Here is a 21,141-nt window from a genome sequence, read left to right as displayed (position 1 = left end):
TAGCTGCGGGTCAGCCGGACAGAACGGCCTCCTCCGAGCGAGCCGAGCTGTGCCCTCTCAGCCTCCACTCTGCCGGGTGCAGGAGCTAAGCCCCCTCCTCTGGGGAAGGGGTACTGACGATCCACGGGGAGCTCCCAACTCCCCTTTGTGGGCCATGAGCTACACAGCTGCACACGGACAGGAGAATTTTTTTCTCTAATTCTACCTCCCCTTGCCGTTTATCTGCTTGAGGGGCTACCTTCATTTAACATCTATAAAACTCTTTTAGATGGGAACGTGAATCTCCCCTCTGAGTCCAATACCCAGCTGGCCACTAGGTTGCTACTTATCTGAAGGGAGGTCTTGGTGCCCTGAGGAAGACATTTTCCTAAAATGAACTCTTCATTTGTTCTGGAGACGCTCATGTTCTAGAGCAACGCACACACACACACACACACACACACGACCCTTCCTTATCATTAGCCACTAGACAGTCAGTCCAATGAGGGCAGATTAGCCTTGTCCAACCATGGCATCTCCAGTGCCTGGCACACGGTAGATGTTCAGTAGGCATATGACGGATGGATGGATGGAGGGAGGGTGGATGGACAGAGGATGGATGGATGGAGGATGGATGGCAGAACAGATAGATGAATGAATGAAGGAATGAAGGAGGGACTAAATGAACAAATGAAAAGAAAGTAGGAAAGATGTTTTCACAGAGAATTCAGCTCTCAGAGCCCAATCTCTGGGTGAGAGACTCACCTGAACCATCAGGGATGGACCTTACAAACGTTGGCAACATCTTGACTGTGGCTGTTGGATTAAAATCCCGGGAGAGGCCATTCTTCATCTCCTTCTTGAAACGAGTCATGATATCTATTAGAGTTTCATCGGAGAGCCGCATGGCATAGAGATACTTGTCAATCTGGGGGAAGGATAAGAAGGAAGGAAAGTGAGGCAAAGCCTGAAGAAGGTCAGTTCAGCTTGAGTCTGGCTGGGGCAGGACAGGACAGGGTGAGGTGCCCGCCTGTCTAGGACAAACCAGCTCCCACAGACTCTGACACACCACATGATGAGATAGGCAGTCATGCAAATGCCATCAGCCACGGCCCTCAGAGCAGTCTTGCAAATGCTCCGAGCCCCAGTTCTTCCTGTAAAATGAACCAGGTAGCTCCAAGTCCCTTCCAATCCTCGAATGTTACACGGAAGTTGCCCTTCGATCCCCAAGCACATGCCGGAGGCGCCCTAAGCCTACACATGACTCCTTTCCTCTGTGAGAAGTAGCTGGCTCATCCTCAAGTGGATGGCAGTGTCACAGAGGTTAAGAACGAGGGTGCCAGAGCCAGCCACGTGGGGTTCAAATCCCAGCACCATCACTTAACAGCTGTGTGATTTTCAGTTTCCTCAACTGAGAAACTGACATGGTAAATCTCACAGATGGGAGTTTTAAGATCAGATGAGACGGAGAAGCACTTAGAACACAGAAAGTGCTCAATAAACATTAGTGTTAACGTGACACAGTGGTGCTGGTGGGTTTCCTCGGGCACGATTTCTAGGTGGGTGGAAACAGTGGCCAAAGGGCTGGAATCATTCAGGACAAGGGGCGGCAGGCCCAGAGCAGAGAGACCTTAACTCCACCGTTCCCAGAAGGTACGGAGACAGCCCCCAGGCTCCCACACCCATGGGCCAGGGCCGACATGCCCATACTTCCAAGTCATTCCTAGTACTGCCCCAATCTACTGCTCTTCCTGGGCTCCCCATTCTCCTTGGGGTTCCAAGGCTCCTAACCACAGACCCCTTGGACTGTCGCTGGCTATTCTTCCTTCATAGTATCTTCCCATTTATTCTCTCAGAAAGTATTTATTGGGCACCTACTGTGTACCCAGCTCTAAGTCACCTTGTCTCACCATTCATTCTTTTTGCTTCCCTTTGGCTTAGGAAGCCCTGACAGCCATGTGCCTGGATTTCTCCTTCCTCATTCCTGACTCCTCCTCAGTCATTCACTGTAATGGTTTTCCATCTTCAATCTCTCTCCCTTCCAACCCATCCTGTACAACACTGCCACAGTCACCTTCTTAAAGTGCAACCCTGGTCAATTCTTTTCCGTGCTCAAAGCCTCGCAGTGTCTTCCATGTCCGAGGTGCCAACACTCTGCAGGTGTGGCTTCGTGCTCTCGGAACTCCGGCCTAAACACCTCAACCATTCCTGGGGGGATCCCTGGGCTTTCCCACCAAAAAGCCCTTCCTTCTCTTCCCAGCTATCCAAATCTCCCCTACCCTTCCAGGTTCAGATCAAATCTCACCTCCTCCTGCAGATGTCGGAGTTCCTCAGGCTGGAGATGACCCCTCCCTCAGCACTGCTCTCTCTGCACGGTAGAGCCTGGATCACAGCTTTCTGCACCTGTCACCTTTACAGGGCCTGCTCCATTCACCTTGACCCCCCAGTGCCTTGCACGCAGCCTTGCACACGGAAGGCTCCCGGGGGATGGAGAGAGAGATTTATGACCCAATGAGGCTGAAAAGACCTTGATGCTTATTTGCTTCTGAGAATGGCATCTCATGCTCACTTTGCAGGGTGGCTGGAAACGTCCTGACTCAAGGACACAGAGTCCCCAGCCCTAGGTCATTTCTGCATATTTGAGCCGGGGCAGCCTTCTGCTCACTCTGGTCTCCATGCCTTGTGCTCCCCCAGGCCCTGCCTGTCCCCTACCTCACGAACCATCAGCACATTGGCAGGAGTCCCCCAGTGTCCTCAGCGGCCAGAGACAACCCTGCCCCCAACCCCAAGCTCTCCTACCATAGCCACCTTTTCCCTTCCCCCTTGTGATAAAGCTTTGCAGAGAAGAGCAATCAGAAACTACCAAGAGCTTAAGTAGAAATTGCCAGAATCACGGCCTCAGGAAAAGACACGCTCTGTCCTACCCCCAAGGCTGGCACCAGATCAGCAAAACTTGCTGTCGTGGTGCCCACAGTCTGGCGGGGGAGAGGCAGTCACGATACAAGGGTGTGTGAGCAGCCCCAGGAGCAGAAGTCTACTGAGAAGTCTTCCCGGAGGCGTGATGTCAGGGTGTGCATCCAGGCACAGTCAAGAGCATGTGTGAAGGCCAAAGGCGGGGGCGGGGGGGGTGCAAGGAACAGAAAGAAATTCAATATGGATCAAGCACAGTGTAAAAAGTGAGGCAACTAGAAAGACTGTGAGGTGCTAAATTGTGCAGGATCTAGTAACACACGTTAACAAGTTTAGACTTGATCCCAAAGCACAGCGAGCCTTGGGATGACTTTGACGAGTATTCAACAATGAGATTCGTGTTTCAGTGAGATTGAGCTGTCTGCTGGGGACAGAATGGGTGAGCAGGGGCAAGACCATGCACTAAATCAATAAACGTCACATTGCTACTCTAGCATTTGGGACATGCTTCTGCTATCATGTTCCCCACCCTCCATCATGAGGTGTTTATTGACAGGTCTATCTCTTCTGATAAAACATGTGAGTTCCCTAGGGAAAGGAACTCACCCGGTTGCCTGGTACAAAAGAGGAATTTCATTCATACTAAATGCTAGAATACTACTCTATATTTATCTTATGACTCACAGTATATCGAGCGTTTTCATATCCAGTAGGTCATTTAACCTTCAAAACAACCCTATCAGGGACACACTCTTGATCCCCATTTTACAGATGCAGAAACTGAGGCTCCACAAAGCAAAGTGATTAGTTCAAAGACACAGCCAAGAGAGTCAGGTCTCATACCTGCAAGTCTAACGCTGTTCCCTACAATTGTTCCCATCCCTCAGGGAAGACCAGTTCCCCTATTCTGTGGAAGGCAAGCCCAAGTAAAGCAGCTGAGGTTTTCCAGCTGGACAGGAAGAAGCTTCTAGAAAAGCCAAGGCTCTCTGCAGCTCCACAGCCATCCTGCCCCTTGACTCAAGGTGCAGGTTAGCACAGGGACACTGATCCGAGAAAAAAACCTAAAAGAGCCTAGAAGCTCAAAGGAGGAAGCAGGTTGGGGACATAGAACACAAGCCAGCCCCCAAGCATCTTTGGAGGGGAGGCTTTCCTCCCCTGGTTCAAGTTCATGAATCATTATGTGGGACAACCCCTCTCAGAGGATATGTGGAAACGGGGTCCAAAAAGAAGGTAGAAGTTGGGGCCGAGCTGGAACTGAGCCTGAGGCCTCCTGGATCTCATGTGAATGAGAGAGTACGCCACGGGGAGCCCTTTCTACCGGTCTTCGGGAGCTCAGGAGGGGCCTCTGAACCAGCGTAGATGCTGGGCCGGGGGTGGGCTGGCCAGCCAAGCAGCGCCCGGTGCAGGGCTCAGCGGGTCCCCGGCACACGGACTGGGGCCCTTCGAGCGGCGCAGGAAACACAGGTGCAAAGCCCACGTGGGGGACACTTGTGGAACACTCCCAAGGGCCCAGAGTGCCCAGCGCCTCACCGAGCCAGGGGCCTCGCTCTCCTCGTTCAGGCCAGCCCTGCCTGGCAGCTGGCCGCACTGCCCCTGTCCACCTGGGAAAGGCGACTGGGTCGTGGCTGGCGGGAGGGAGGGAGGGTGTCAGGCCAACCCCCTGCCCGCGTGCTGCGCATCTCGGGGCGGCTGCGCCCTGCAAGAAACCCAGCAGGAGAGCTGCTATCCCTTCGGTGGGGCCAGAGGCCCAGGAGCCGAGGCCGGCAGAGGGAGGCAGCCCTGAGGAAGGACAACTTCTGCTCTCCGGGGGTTTGGCCGACGTCTGCGGTCTTCTCAACTTGTCCATTTCTATCCCCTCTCCTCAGCGTCTCAGATCGCGCCCCTCCTCCCTGCGCCCCGCCCTCCCCTGACACATGCGCAAACAGGGGCTGCTGCTCGGCCGCACGCGGTGCCCAAGGATCCCTCCTGTGCCTCCAACCCCTTCCTCTGCAGTTTGGTGACCAGAGGCCACAGCACAGCACCCCCGGAGGCTGCAAGCCGCAAGCCTCGGCCTTCGGATGGTCTGTCACAGGCCAAAAGCTCCCAGAAATCCGTGACAGGAACCCTCAGCCCGCCCTCACCCCCCCCGCCCCCGCTCCCTCTCGCACGTGGCGTCTGACACACGCACGCAGGCCTCCGGGCCGACTGGGAAGGAAACGGGGAGGTGCCAGGCTCCCAGACACCGCCCTGCGGGCTGGGTCCCGCAGACCCTAGGCCAAGACTGAGAAGGACCCCCGCCCCGGCTCCGGGCACCTCTCTCTCCCCAGCCCCTGAAGGGAAGGTGCCCTAATACTGTGCAAACCCTTGTCCTGGATTGGCCTTCCTGCGGACCAGGAAGGCCTGGAAGCTCTCGGCCACGCCCGAAGCTGGACCACGGCAGAGGCCGGAGGAGACCCCGGCAGAGAGAGCACGCCCCCCCCCCCCCCCCCCCCCCCCCCCCCCCCCCCCCCAGCTCCTCTGGCTCAGAGCTGTCAGGCTAGCGAGAGAGGCCAGGGGCCCGCACTGGGCTGCACGCGAACACCGCTGGGCCCGACCTCAGCCCCGGCTCCTGCTCCCAACAGAACACGCACAAAACACCAACTCAAGACCGGACATGCCCGAGGGAACACGCCCTTGTGGCAGGAGGCACGGTCACCCCTGGTGACCTGGGCATTTTGACACACACACCCCCCTCCCCCCCCGGTGGACGGGGACATGGCCATGGAAATTTTTCACTCCTTCTCTCCTCGGCTCCGCCACGAGGCCCCAGAACAAGGCAGGGCACAGGGGTGACTGCAGGTGCCCCGCGCCCGCCTTCCAAGTGAACTTCCCCCGGGAGACGCTCTACTCGCAAAGACAACTGAGGGGCAGGCAGTGGAGGGTTAAGAAAACTCTTGCTTCAGGACAGGGCAGAGATTTCAACATCGGATTCACTTCTCTTAGGGAGGCTGACTCAGGAGAGAACCGGGCCGATGAGTGTCACTTGGATAATAGTTCGCCATCTGCCGAGGGCTCTGCCGTTTATACTCAGGACTGTCACACACGTCGTCCCGTCTGGATGTCACAGAAAGAGATGAAATGAGCTCATGGACGCCACGGCCGGGCATGAGGCAGGCACGAAGAACGTTAGCTTCCGCCACCACGACCCGGGGAGGGAGGCAGGAAGGACAGCCTTATCCCCGTTTTAGAGTCGAGGACACGGGGACCCGTGACTCACACCAGGTCTCATGGTTTGGAAGTGGCAGCCGGGTCTAGATCCCAGGTCTTCTAAGCCCTCATTCTGGGCTTCTCCTTACGCCTTGGAAAGAACACGGGACTGTGGATGAAGAGAACGGGGTTTGAACCTCGGATCTGCCATTTAGTAGCTGTGTGGCTTTGGACAAGTTACTTAACCTGGCTGAGTCTTGCCTTCCTCACTGTTAAAGGCGATAATAATGCTTTCACCTCAGACAGCTACCGGGAAAATTTTAAGAATGTGCCAAGAACAAGGTAAACATCAAATAACATTTCCCAACCCCCCCCATCGAAATGACCAAAAGGGAGGCCATCTCCCTCTGTGCCCTAACTGGTAATCACGTGTCCTTGACTTACTTAGCTAGGAGAAATGCACTGATTACCAAACATTACTGACCCATTCTGTAGAAGAGACCACTAAAGGCAGCGCAGCCATATGCCCGAAACCACGGCAAATTAAAGACTCTGGTGAAATTCCTCTGAAACATTGTTCTGTTTTATTAGGTTGTTCTTTTTTTTTTTAACTAACAGTAAGTTATAGTCACAATAAGCAATATACACTTATTATTAAAAAGTTCATACAACACAAAAATGCATAAAAGTAAAAAGTATAATTTCTCCCCCCCAGTCTTTCCAGAGAAATCCCTGCTAAGAGCTTTATGGATTAGGATGGTTTTTCTACCTAAACACTCATACATACAGAGCTCGCCTTTTTTTGTTTGTTTGTTTGTTTTACAAAAATGGAATCGTACCTGGGGGTGGGAGAAGGGGAAAAATGGAATCATAAACACTTTCTCCTTTGAAATCTTAACCCCACCTTCCTATTTCCTCCAGGACCTGCCTTTAAGACTCACACTAAGAACCATACTTAGATTTCCTCAGGACCCTGCCTGGTTCAATGATGAGGCACGGACAGGGTAACGCGGACATCCGCGTCCGCCTCTGGCTTTGATATCCCGTAGGCACCTGGGTTTTCCCATCTGTAACGTGGGGTGTGTTCACATGACCTTGAACTACAAAGGCCTCTCTCTACTATGCACAGCACTTTCACAGTGGTCCTCAAACTATCCTGTCCAGGGACATGGTGATGGTGCCATCACTTCCAATGCCCTAAGGAAAAATCAGAGGCCAAAGAGGTTCTTCAAACGGCCAAGGTGACCACTGGTCAGCAAGAGAACTGGGGTAGACACCAAGTTCCCTGGGTCCTGGTCCTGTGCTTCTTTCTCTGCAAGCTTTCCCGCTCAGCCAGGGAGAACCCAGGCCAGGTCCCTCCTAGGCCTGGGAGATGTGGGCATGTGGGTGGCATTAAGACCACAGCTCCCACCACTCTACAGGCAGCACGGCTCCCTCGCCTTGCAGAAAGCATGCCACTCCTCTTCACTCTCCACCAGCCACAAGCTGTCTGACCTGTTCTCGTCCCCCTTCACAAAATCCCAGGAAGGAAGCTCAAAACCATACTGAGCCCAAAGGCTCTGCCCTGCTGTGCTGCGCGCTGGCCTAACCCCCCTCCTGCCCCTCCTCCCGCCTGCCCAGGCTCCTCAGTGCCCAGCCCCACCTCACTGCTATGCGCGGCGGCCCAAGGAACCTGTGTTTCTGTCCTGTTCTTGGCAACTGGGGAGCAGCTCCTGCTCAGCTCCTCGTGGCCACAAGAAGAGACATCCTTACCCTGCAGAGTTCCCCACGGGAGCCACCGTCCCAGCACCAGCCTGCCTTCCCTCGGGCAGCCTGGGGCCCTAACAATGGTTCTTCACCCCCAAAGGCCTTTCCTCATGGATCCACCAACCCCTCTGCTTGCTCAGCCTGTAAAGGGCCTCTCCATGCCTCACTCCTCCTTTCTCCCAAAGTCCACCTCCAGACTCACCTCCTCCGAGGGGCATGCCATGATCCGCCCCGCCCAACAGCAGCTGCTCCTCTCCTCGACATCCCCTCCGCCATCAGTGGTCACTATGTAGGTATTAATTTGCCCCGGTGGACACATGGCAGCGGGAGAGCCTCTCCCAGCAGCGGCAGCAACACACACATGATCTGTGCCCCCAGCTAGTCTGGGAGCACCCAGGGGACAGGGGACATGCCTTCCAGGCCTTTTGCGTCCTCTGCAAAGCCCTCCGGGTGTCTTTTCCCCTGGGCTGAGTGCCTGCGCTTCTGGGCGGGAAGGCCTCTGATGCCGCCTAGGCAGGGAGGTCTCAGAAGGGTTTGCAGGCTCAGATAAGGACGCTCCTCTTCCCTGAATGGCCCAGCCCCTCACTTCAGCCTCCTGGGGACCTGCGTGGGGCCAACAGCTTCTCCCTGAGGGACAGAGTGTTCCAGGCGTTCTCTGGTCCTCTAACCGCCCCCCCCACACACACACACAACATCTGCATCTCAAGGCTGAGGCCCATCAGGACACAGAGCCCTACAGATAACTGTGATTCTCACTCCACTCTTCAGGCCTCCCAGAGACTGCTAAATACCTAACAGCCTCCAGAGGAAATGTGTTTGGGAAGATGAATTCTACTCTAGAGGCTCCCAAGTGAAAGATGGGTGCACCAATATCACCAGAGCAAACAGGACCCCTTCCGCAAGTTAAAATATTGTAAGGGGAGGTTCCTTTTCCCCAGGCTCTTTACGGAGGTCCGTCCCCTCAGGCAGCCCAGGGACCGGAAAGGGTTCTTCACCCTTATCTACCATTATTTATGCTTCTTTTTTTTTTTTTTTTAAAGATTTTATTTATTTATTTGAGACAGAGAGAATGAGAGGGAGGAGGGTCAGAGGGAGAAGCAGACTCCCCGCCGAGCAGGGAGCCCGATGCGGGACTCGATCCAGGGACTCGATCCAGGGACTCCAGGATCATGACCTGAGCCGAAGGCAGTCACTTAACCAACTGAGCCACCCAGGCGCCCCCATTATTTATGCTTCTAACTGCGAGCTCCGAGCTCCCTTTCAACAAGCATGGGCTGGGCACCACAGATTATCCATTTGACACTTCTATGTACTCACAACAAATCAGGAGGAAAATGGGATCCCCGCTCTTGATGAGAAACTGAGGTCTGGGGAAGGGAGATGTTAAGCAGGGACAGGGCCCATGCTGGGCGCATCCACCTGCCCTGACTTGCGGTGGGGCGCAGAGACTGCATCTTACACAGGAGGAAGCTGGGGCCATGAAATCAAGTGAGGGACCCCAAGCACCCAGCAACCGGTGTGGCTCCCGCTCAAGACTCCAAACTCGACACTCCTCCCCTAGTTCCCCAGAATCCTCTTGCTAGGAGAACCGTGTAAGGCCTTGAGGTCATGCCCAAGGTCCTCCTGGCGACCTTGGTATGCACTAATACCCCATAACAGGCGCTTCCCGGCTGATGAGAGAGACCAAGCTGCCGCCCAGGACGAGAACAAAGCTGTTACACTGAACTAGCTAAAAATAAAGGAGGTACCCAGTGGCCTCAAGGGGAACAGAACTGCCCTGGAATGTGGCAGGGCAAGAACAACAAGCTTAATTCTCAGCCTCCTGCGCTGGGGCCAGCCTCCAGCCTCACAGTTCCCAGTGTCCCAGGTACCTCCAGCCAAGAGAGAAGAGAGTCTCCAAAGTGCAGTTTGGCTTTCACTATGAGACAATCAGACCCGAACGCCCTGGGGTGCAAACAGTGCAGGGGTGCGAGTAGACCTAGCGAGAAACCCAAAGCCCTCAGGCCTCCTCCAGCTACACTGACCCTGCCCCCATCACCTTGGGCGAGTCACTTCCATGAGCAAAACAGCAACAAAGAAAACTGCCCTCTGGCCCTCATACAGGGCACAGGAGCTCCAGACACCGTGGATTACTCTCCTTCCTCCCTCTCTGGATTACTCTGCCTCGCTGAGCCTCTCGCGGTGCCTAAAGGTGTGTCCCGGCATTCACACAGTTCCCTATGCTCTCCGAGTGTTTCCACATCCCTTCGCTAACTGGATAAATGAGCAGACGGCAAGGCAGGAATCATCCACCCCATCTGACAAATAAGGAAACTGAGGCCCAGACAGCTCGCTGGCCACCACCACACTGCTCAAGCTAGAAGAATCTGTTAGAGATAATGGATCCCAGCCTCCTAGTCTTACGGATGAGGACACTGAAGCCCAAGGACCCAGAAGAACCCACCGCTTTCAATGCAGAGTGCCTCTGCCCAAGCTTTAGCCATAAAATTCACTGTCTAGCAGAGCTCTGTCCAACAGAAACATAATGCAAGCCACATGTGTAATTTTAAACTTTCTAGCAGCCACATGTTTTTTAAAAAGAAAAACAGGTGTGGGGCACTTGGGTGGCTCAGTCGGTTAAGCGTCTGCCTTCGGCTCAGGTCATGGTCCCAGGGTCCTGGGATCAAGCCCCACATCGAGCTCCCTGCTCAGCGGGGAGTCTGCTTCTCCCTCTGACCCTCCCCCCCTCATGCTCTCTCTCTCTCTCAAATAAATAAAAATCTTTTTAAAAAATAAATAAGGGCACCTGGGTGGCTCAGTCGTTAAGCGTCTGCCTTCGGCTCAGGTCATGATCCCAGGGTCCTGGGATCAAGTCCCACATCGGGCTCCCTGCTCGGCAGGAAGCCTGCTTCTCCCTCTCCCACTCCCCCTGCTTGTGTTCCTGCTCTCGCTCTCTCTCTCTCTGTCAAGTAAATAAATAAAATCTTTAAAAAATAAAAATAAAAAATAAATAAAGAAAAGAAAAACAGGTGAAATTAATTTCAATAACATTGTACTTAACCCAATATATCCAAAATATTATTCCCACAGGCAAACAATGCTTTTAAAATGATTAATGATAGTTTATGTATCTTTTTGCTATACAACGTCTTTGAAATCCTGTGCATACTTGACACTTAAGAGCACATCTCAAATCAGACTCACCATATTTCAAGTGCCCAGTAGCCATGTGCGGCTAGCGGCTACTGTTCTGGACAGCATAGCTCTAGCATCCCCAGTCTGGGAGCCTTGGGTGATGGTTTCTACTGCAGGCTGCTGCCCTGTACTGTTTTGGAAGCGTGCAGCCCTGGACCACGGTCCGGGTTCTGCAGGGGCGGCGAGATCTGCCCACCGGTGTCAGACAGACCTGCAATTCCTCTCCTGGTCCTACCGCTTTCTGGCCACCAAGATCATGTCAATTTCATTTCCTGAGGTTCAGCTGCCCCATATGTAAGATGCAGGAAGAAATACCTACGTCCAAGTTGGCTGGAAGGACTCAACTAAATCGAGCACGTGAGAGTACGTTGTAAATAGAACAGAACTTTGCAAAGGTGACGTGGTGCCTTGACAGCAATGGCCTGGGTCTCCTATTCCACTCATCCCAGCCACCCAGAGAGACATCAGAGAAGGCACCAGGAGACACCAGAGAAATGAGGGCAGATCGAGTAACAGGGCTGAAGGCAAACCCCAATCAAGGAAACTAGCCGCTTACAAGTGCAGCCAGGCAGAGGCTGCGGGAGAGAATAATCTTCAGGACTAGGCATTACAAGAGCATTAGGGGTTCTTCTTGCAGGTTAGGCATTGCCCTCGGTGGGGGTCCCCTTTTAAATGCAAACAAGGTTGGGGGGGAAGACAAATAGAAAGAGTACAGGGAGAAATTTGAAAAATGGGAAATCCCTAACATTTCACTGTAAATGACTTTATTGGGCCAATTTCCTTCCCAAGTGGAGGGAGTTCATCAACACTGAGCAAAGGTGGAGGGACATGGGGGGAGGGGGGCAAGCAAAGCGCTGGTGTTGGGGAGGATGGGGAGGATGGGGAGGAAGGGGAAGGAGAGAAAGAGGTCTGGGGAACCTGGGGGCGGGGGGAGGTCCTCATCTCTCTGCCTCATCTCTCAACCTCCTTGGCTCTGTTTCCCTAAACAACAAAATGGGAGGGGTTGGGTGTGGTATGGTGGGAAGAACGTGGGTTTCTTTTTTTTTTTTATAGATTTATTTATTTATTTATTTGACAGAGAGAGAGAGAGCGAGAGCAGGAACACAAGCAGGGGGAGTGGGAGAGGGAGAAGCAGGCTTCCTGCAGAGCAGGGAGCCTGATGTGGGACTCGATCCCAGGACCCTGGGATCATGACCTGAGCCGAAGGCACACACTTAACGACTGAGCCACCCAGGCGCCCAGAACGTGGGTTTCTGAGTCAGCGGACCAGGTAGTGTTGTCCCTATTACTAATGAACTGTGTGGTCTTCAACAAGTCACTTCACCCCTTGCTGGGGGGGAGGGGGGGTCTCTGTTTCCTCGCTTCTAAATGGAGACGGTGCCTTTCTCCAGGTGGATAAAGACAGGGGCTCCCCCAGCAATGCCACTCCTATGCATATGCCCAAGAGGAATGAAAGCATATGTCCACACAGGAAAAACATGCACACAAATGTTCTCAGCAACATTATTCCAAAGTGGAAATAACCCCATGTCCATCAACTGACATATGCATAAACATACCACGGTATCCAGATACAACTAAATATTATTCAGCAACGACAGACTGATCCATGCTACAGCATGGACGAACCTTGAAAACATGGTGCTCAGTGAAAGACCAGACACAAAGGACACATACTGCATGATTCCAATTATATGAAATGTCCAGAAGAGGTAAATCCATTTTTATGTGTTTTTTTTTTTTAAAGATTTTATTTATCTGACAGAGAGAGAGAGAGAGAGCAAGTAGGCAGAGAGACAGGCAGAGGGAGAGAGAGAAGCAGGCTGCCCGCCAAGCAGGGAGCCCGATGCGGGGCTCGATCCCAGGACCCTGGGATCATGACCTGAGCTGAAGGCAGACGCTTAACAACTGAGCCACCCAGGCGCCCCAGAGGTAAATCCATTTTTAAAAAAGAAGGTAGATGAGTAGATGCCAGGGGCTGGGGACTATCTGCTTAATGGGTACGGGGTTTCTTTTGGGGCTGATGAAAATGTTCTGGAATTAGATGGTGGTAATGGTTACACAACCTTGTGAATGTACTTGAAGCCATTCTGTACACTTTAAAATGGTGAGTTTTACACTGTGAGTATTATACCTCCACTAAAAAAATAACGGGGCTCTTCCGTTTCCTATCTGAGCCTCGGGGTCTTTCTCCAAAAGTGGAGATCATAACAGTACCCCCCGCACAGGGGCGTTGTGGGGATGTATCGCCTTCAGCACAGTACCCAGCGGTGAATCGTGACAGGCATTCCATGAAGAAATACTGATGATGAAATAAGACCTGTGTTAGGAAAGAAAGGCCCCTAGTCGGCATTCAATGTCCCTCCGAGGTCCCCTTCAGGTGTCAGCGCCTGTGGCCTGTAACCAAGCCTGGAATCAGATGAACACAAGATCCGACATTTTCCGCCCCGGAGCAGGGACCTCGGTTTGCAAACGGCTGGGCTGCACACTTCACATTTCAGTTGTCCTGCAGTGGGGCACGGTCACCCTCTCCTTTTACGGAAGATAGTCAGGGAGGCCGCGGGCCTGAGCGTCCTCTAACAGAGGCGGGCACATTTAGGGGACTGATAAGCCAGCCGCGCCTGGCTCCACCCAGGAAGGGAAAGGCTGTGCGGGCAGAAGCCCACGTGCATGTTTTAATTCCCGGAAAAGTGCAACGGATTCCCACACTGGAGCACGGGGGGCCACAGAGAGCCCTCCCCGCCTTTCCCTGCGCCTACTCCCCCTCCTCGGGAGCGTGCTCGCGTCCCAGCAGCAGTCAATGGGGCTGGCACGGCTCTCAACGAGAGCTGTCAACCTCACAAGGGCTCTGCTTGATATGGTAAATGAGGAAATGGCTAATTTTAAACTAAGCTGAGTGCTGTAATGTGAATGGAAATGACTGGGAAGAAAGAGACTCTTTAAAAAATTATCTACTTGGGATGCCTGGGTGGCTCAGTCGGTGAAGCGTCTGCCTTTGGCTCAGGTCATGATCCCAGGGTCCTGGGATCGAGTCCCGCATCGGGCTCCTTGCTCAGCGGGAAGCCTGCTTCTCCCTCTCCCTCTGCCTGCTGCCCCTGCTTGTGTGCGTGCGCTCGCTCTCTCAATCTCTCTCCCTGACTAATAAATAAATAAAATCTTCATATAAAAATTATCTACTAAAACATGTTACAGGTTTGACCGTCCCGAGGGTTAGTGTGGGACAAGAGGAACCTGTACAAACTTCTGATGGAAGTATGAAGTGGCAGGACCCCCGGGGGGATGGCAATTTGACAAAATCTGGAAAATGGGAAGATGCACATACTCCTCCGCCCAGCAGTTCCATCCCAGATGGACAGCCCAGAGCCCAGAGCCACGCGCATGCCTACTGGAGCCGTGCATGAGAAGAATCACAGTGGCACTGTTTGTAATGTGAAACATCAGAAACCCAAATCCCCATCAAAACAATAGATAAATTATACATTGTGGTATATTCACACAATGTAAGAGCATGCAGCAGTTTAAATTGATGAAACACAGGTGTATGGATCAACATGGAAAAACCCCGAAGGTAGATAGATCGCTGAGGTGGAAAAGGCGAATTGCAGAAGGATACATAGAGTATAGCATCATTTACAAAAGCTTACAACCACATAAAGTAACACTATACACTGTTTATAGATACATGCTATGTAATAAAGGCATAAAAACATGCATGGAAATAAGAAACATCTAAAACAAGACAGAGGCGCTCTCTGGAAGGAGAAACAGAATGGGACAGAAGATGGGAATGCAGGGCTTCCAGTCTTCTCTATTGTAATTGTAACTGTCTGTAACTTCTCAGGCTGAGTGGTGGGTACACAGGTGTTTGTTAATGTTAATCTCAAATCTCATTTTTATGCATCTCAGATATTTCGTAATAAAATTTGACTCCTACAGGGCGCCTGGGTGGCTCAGATGTTAATAAGCGTCTGCCTTCGGCTCAGGTCATGATCCCAGGGTCCTGGGATCGAGTCCCGCATCGGGCTCCCTGCTCCTTGGGAGCCTGTTTCTCCCTCTGCTTCTCTCTCTCTCTCTCTCTCTCTGTCTCTCGTGAATAAATAAATAAAATCTTAAAAAAAAAAAAGTGTTTAAAATAAATAAATAAATAAATAAATAAATAAATAAAATTTGACTCCTACATATTGACTTGCGGGGGAGAGAATTAAAATATAGATTCCAAGTTAAATCATTAAAATCAACAAAGATGGATTTTTCTTCTAGAGGAAAGAAGCAGAAGGAGTAAGAAGAGCCCATTGGACCCCATTCCAGATTATCTTAAGACCTTGAGAAAACCATGTCTCTCTCCATGGGACCTCCAGTCCCTGTTTCTAAATGAGGAATAAAATCCGTGCCTTGGGTCTGCCGCACAAAGGGCAGGCGGCGGGATGCCCAGGGGAGGCGCTGCTCTGGGACACTCGCGAATAACACTACTTCCTGTCCTCACAACGTCTCAGGAGGTTTTTGAAAGCATACACACACACAAGCATGTTGTACATTTGTGCGTACTGTTAGACAGGCACATGCGCACGCGCACACACACACACTTGATATCTGATAAGACAGCCAGAATCGGTACTGGGATGCTCAGAGATAACAAGCCATTAAAGAGAGAGCAAACTACATTTTGAGAACTATCCATCTGACTCTCCCTCACAAAGTTTCTAAGTATAATATTCCCATTTGTCCACCTAGAGCCCGGCTTTAAGCCACTCCTGAGCGAGTGATTTCCCACCCATGACCTGACCCCTGGCCCCCAACTGCGAGAGCATTCTGTGCTTTGCACTTATCGTAAGACAGCAAATCATAACTTATGCTCCAGGGGAACAGGGATCATGTCTACCAAGTCTGTAGTCGTCACCCCAGCCTCGCACAGCCCTGTGCACATGATAAAGGACTCAAACGTCTTCCAAAGACACTACTGAGTTCCCATGACCGGACTGGATTCTAAAGGTCCTCAAAGCAATAAGCAGGTGCCAGCAGTCTGGCCATGACCGCTTCCGGCCTCGGAGGGGTATGGCTGCCCCGCTGTCTGCAGGGGCGTCCCCAGGCATGCTCACAGCGGACTCCAGGGGCTAATTCTACCCAGCAGGAATCCCTGACTGCAGACACATGCGGAGACAGTACCAAATCAGTCTCTTTTGGAGAAGGCTGCCCATGCCATCTCCAGAAAACAGCAGGAGCGTGGGAGGATGGCAGAGCATGGCCAGATGTGAAAGTCCCTCATACCCACCCGGTTTCCCAGTTTATTCCCTCACGAAGGTCCCAAATTATCAAACCAAATGAAGCGCTGGGGCTTCTCTTGGGGGGGGAGAACTCCAAAGACATCTGAAGTAGCAGGGACAAGGATTATGAGATGAAGATTCACCAAGAAGTGAGGCTCTTCCTGGACATTTGTGTAACACCAGATCTAAAGGTATCTGAGGTATTTTTCATAATTTTCTAACCTTCCTCTCCCTCACCCCTGATCAATAAGGCAAGGGCAATTTTTTATGCTTGCTTTTGCAGCTGGGACACATGAGCTCTGAGAAAATAAACCGTGGATAGCCCTTTAACTGCTAAGCATACTCTCCCCCACCTCTCTGGGCCCAGTACTCCTGAGTTCAGCTGTCGGACAAATCGCACCTGTTTGTTCACCTGCTAATGGGGATTACTTAGAGTCACGGGGATCCCACTCAGAGATAACCCACTCGTCACCATTCTGACAAACTTAGAGGAAAGGAAGCTAGTTCTTCCTTTTTTTTTTTTTTTTTAAGATTTTATTTTTAAGTAATCTCCAAACACAATGTGGGTCTCAAACTCACAACCCTGAGATGGAGAGTCGCATGCTCTACCGACTAAGCCAGCCAGGCACCCCGGGAAGCTAGTCCTTAAGAGGCCAAGTTCTCACCTTGCTGGACTCCTCTTTCTCTCCCAAACAAAGCACTATGCACACAGTCACCCTCCTCCAGGCTCCTAACAGCGAAGCCAAGCGGAAGAAGCAGGCAAGGTGACAGGCCTGTTAAAAGTTACTTGGAGGTCAAAGGACCCAGTCTCTAGCTGCAGAACTAGTAGATGTCTGGGATTCTGATGAATGGGATCTTTCACAAACACACACATGCCTTCCCTTTCCTGCTGAAAGCACTAGGAGAGTAAAAGGAAAATATGTCTTGTACTTATTTCAGTCTAATGCCAGGACACGCTTTTCCCAGCACCCCATTAACCAATATCATGAAGGGACAGTCTGGTAAATGGGGCTCCACACCAGGTAGCCAGGCACTTGGCCTGTTTCAACCCCGGATATCTTTATGAAATTGAATTAGTGACATGTCTTATAGGCAATGGAGAGAGAAATGATAACCCGTTTCATGATCGCTTCTGTATCCTGAGCAATCCCGAAGAAACCTTCCCTGGCACCATCCCATCTTCCTTCCTCCTATCCCCAGGCCAGAAGGCAAGAAAATGAATGAAGGTTAGTGGGGGGTGCCAGGGCTGTCTCCAGAGCCCCAGAGCCTGCCTAGGGCTGAAGGGCTGACTCATCATGGCTACCCACGCTGGCTGGGTAGGCAGGCGGGGGGCTAGCCTCACTGGGTCCCCACTGGGTCGCAGGGAGGGCCCAATTTCGGCAAGAAGAACAGGCCTTGCAGCCCTGCAGCCCCACCCAGGCTTTTCACAGCAAGCAGTGGGTAGAAAGGGCCGCTCTCTACCAAGTCTTGAGTTCCAAGAGAGAAGATGCAGTCCCCCAGCTTCTGCAAGGTGGGGGTGGGGAAAGCTGACTAGGCCACTGGAACGCGTGTCCACTAGGCTCTCAGGAGGCCCAGGAAGCTTCCTGGTGACCACACCCATGGATAGCAATGCCACGTAGCCCATAATGCAGACCAAGGTGATCCTCTGGCGGGAATACACACACACATCCCCCCCACAGAAAGCAGTTTAAGATGGTCCCCAGTGGTGTGCAAGAAAGCCATCTCGTTCTTAAAACTCTCCGTGGCCAATAATAATATGTGGTGGAAGTTTTGGCCTCAAGACCCTCCTCCAGCAATGTTCTGAGGCCAGCAGAGGGTGGGGAGGGAATGCCAGGATCCCAATCTCAGAGCAGAAGGGATTTGAGGACGACCACCAAGTGAATCAGAAGTCACACACCCAGATGCCTCAGGGAGCCTGGTGGATAGAATTCGAGGGAGGCCACAGTCAACACTGAGTGCCTGATAAAACAATTCTTACTGAGTACAGTCCAAACCTCAACCCAACATAGGCCCTGGAGACCACACAGGTGATGGCGGGTATGGCCGGTGGAAGCTTAGAAGGGTCATCTGGGTCCCACATCTCAGGGATCTGCTGTCTTGAGCTACAGTGTGTGCCACATGCAGGGGAAGGACAGTGAACTCATCTGTAGCTTAAATTCCCCACTGGAAACGGGAAGAACATCAACGGCACACCCAACCACTGAGGAGAACGTGAAATGTACCTGCAGGCAGGCACAGCTCCTGAGCTCAGTGGCCAGAGGAAGCTCCACGTGCTGCTGGCAATGAGCAGGAGTCCCACAGTGGGACAACTCTAAAGTCACTGTTGCTCCTAGCTATGAGGGGCGGTGGCAGATTTCCAGGCCTGTCTCCTAATTGCCCTACTCAGGTCCCCACTCAGCACAGGACCCAGGATCCAAGCAGCATCCCCAGGGCCTTTGTCTCAGCACCTCCCCCTCAGCTGACTTCCAGTAGGAGCCCGGGTTCCCAGGGGAGGGAGGGAGAGACCCGCCCTAGCTCTGCCTCTAACTCACGGGGTGACCTTGATGAGGTCACTGCCCGCAGCAGGCCTACTTCCTAGTGTGCCAGAGGGGGTTGTCCTAGGTAGGTAGGAAGAGAACTGAGTGAACATCCTGTGGCTTTACGCTCCCGCCTCTCACCTGTGGGTACTTCCCTCGTCTGAACTCCACAGTCAGGTTCACTGTCCATCCCAGCTTACTCCAGCAGTCCTCCCCTCACCCATGGTGGGTGTGGGTGGGTCAGGGGCCCGTGCCAGGCCTCGGACTGGTAAAATGGGCGCTCTTCCTCACCACCTAAGCTGTTCCTTAAAAACATGGTGGCAGGGCTGGCATAAGGGAGAGATACACCTTTAAGACCTGCCAGTGGACAGTATTTTCTGCTAGACAGATGTCCAAGGCAGCAACCCCTTAGGGTAGGGAGATGCATCCCTGTGCGAGTACACACATGTCACAGGCATACATGTGAAGGCCTCCATCCGACTCAAAAGACCAGTCTCTTATTTAAGCTCCCTGCGCTGGCTGGAAATTACAGTTTAAGAGAGCAGTCACGTAGAGGAATAAAAAATTCCATTCAGACATGCCGCTCCAGACCTGAGGCCTATGAGCAAAGTTTCCGGTGGCCTCCGCACCCCTCCCCGTTCCGGGAAGCCGGGCGGGTCACCCTGTCCCCAGATTAAGGGGGCAGCCGCAACAGCGGGTAGAGCCGGGGTGAGAGCTTCTCCGGGACACCCGGCGCCCTCCGCGGGGAACCCCAAATATGGGATGCCCGGCCTCCAGCCGGCACCCCCGCCTGCTGCGCACTCAGCTCCCCAACATCTCTGTAATCACTCCTCCGCCCACGGCGCTCAGAACCTTCGGAACAGGCCCTGCGGACCGACCCACCGGTCCCCGGGCTCAGGCGCCACCCCGCGTGGCCCGGGGGCCCGTCTGACATCCACAGCCCGGCTCAAGGACACTGTAGCACGCAGCCCGGTCTCGGGGGTCTTCCCCCCACCACACACACAATCCCGGGCAGAATCGCAGGGCGAAGGCTTCTCCCGCCCTGCAGTCCAAGCAGTGCCGGCCTGGGGAAGGCTGGGCGCGGGAGGATGGAGGCGGCGGCGGCGAGCGGATGCCGGAATGCGACGCTGCGGGCAGAGCGCCGGGCGGCGGCGCGCGCGGGGGCTCACCTTTTTGACTTGGTCATCCTTCAGCTCGGTGAAGTAATAGGCCAGGAGCTGCGCGGCGATCATGCTGACGGCGGCGGACGCGGGGCGGCGGGCGTGGGGCCGGCGTCGGTGCTCCGCAGCCCGGGCGAGCAGTGGTCCTCGGGCGGCTGCTCGGCGGCTCCTCCTCCTCCTCCAGCCGCGGCTCCACCCCCAAGGCCCGGGAGGCGGTGGCTCGCGCGCTCCCCGGCTCCGCGCTCCCGTCCCCGGCAGGGTGACAGCCGCCAGCCGGCCCACCTCCTCGGCGCCCATTGGCTGCCGCCCGCCTCTGCAGCGCCAGGCGGCGGCGTCCGGGCCCGGGCGGGGGGGCGCGGCGGCCGCTCCCTCCCGCGCCGGAAAGGGGGCGGCGGCGCTGCGAAATCCCCCACGGGCCGGCATCTCCCGGCACGTCCCCCACGTAGGGAGCCGGCGCGAGGGCGGGAGGCTCGCTCGGGCGCGCAGGGTCGCGCGTGGCGGCGCCCGGCCGGGCGGACGCGCGCGGAGCGCGGGAGGAGGTGCCGCCCGGCTCGGGCGGGACGAGCAGCCCCCGAGGAGGGCCGGCTGCCGGCCGGAGCGGCCTGTGCGGGGGCGGCCCCCTTCGCGGGAAAATGAAGCTCGCCCCCGGGAGTTCCGCGGAAGGGGAGACGCCGGAGGCGGGTGCAGAAGTGGGCGTGCAGAGCGAGCTGGGCCTGGGCCGGAGGAGGCGAGAGCCGGCAGGCTGCGCGGTCCTCGCACCCGATCGTCGCTCCGGCCGGCTGCTGCGGGTCCGCCGGGCAGAGCGCCGAGCCCCGGCTGCGTCCTCCGGGCAGTGCATCACCCCTAACCCGGCTCGCCCGGCCTAATCTCCGGCAGGCGGATTTGTGTTGCTAAATCGAGAGCGACGCCCCACAGCGCAGGCCCCGGAGTCACTGGTTCCTGCCGCTCTTCCGAGGGCTCACGCCCCGGCCTGTCCGCACCCCTCACCCCCCACCCCGGGCTTCCTCTTCCTCTCTGGCACCCAGGCCCGCGGGCGTCCGGGGGATCCTTCAGGCGCCCCTCCGAGGTGCCACCTTTTTCGCTTCCTCAACGGAAGTGAGCCGGACTGGGAGGAATCCTGAGAAACACGTTCAGCCTTAACGAGGGGGAGGGGAGGTGCGGAATCAGGCGGTTAGGCTGCGGCTTGGACCGATCGCTATCGGGGTGTTCTTAGATCCGTCGCGTCTGGGT

The 21,141-nt window shown here is 54.2% G+C and overlaps 1 protein-coding gene across 1 annotated transcript in view; it reads right to left on the bottom strand.

Moving 5' to 3' along the window:
* Positions 1 to 20,095, bottom strand: part of LOC118018931 (hexokinase-1) — a 64,032-nt gene extending 43,937 nt beyond the window's left edge. Inside the window, exons 1-2 of the mRNA XM_035017711.1 lie at positions 19,921 to 20,095; positions 745 to 907 (exon numbers count right to left, since the gene is read on the bottom strand). Coding sequence (XP_034873602.1) covers positions 745 to 907; positions 19,921 to 19,983 — 226 coding nt within the window. The 5' untranslated portion in view covers positions 19,984 to 20,095. The remainder of the gene's footprint in view (positions 1 to 744; positions 908 to 19,920) is intronic.
* Positions 20,096 to 21,141: the final 1,046 nt, after the last annotated feature.

This window comes from Mirounga leonina, unplaced genomic scaffold (genome assembly GCF_011800145.1).
Source record: "Mirounga leonina isolate KUSES-001 unplaced genomic scaffold, KU_Mleo_1.0 Mir_107, whole genome shotgun sequence".
Taxonomy (NCBI): domain Eukaryota; kingdom Metazoa; phylum Chordata; class Mammalia; order Carnivora; family Phocidae; genus Mirounga; species Mirounga leonina.
The sequence above is the reverse complement of the archived record's forward strand: the minus strand, read 5'-3'. Positions and strand labels throughout refer to the sequence as shown.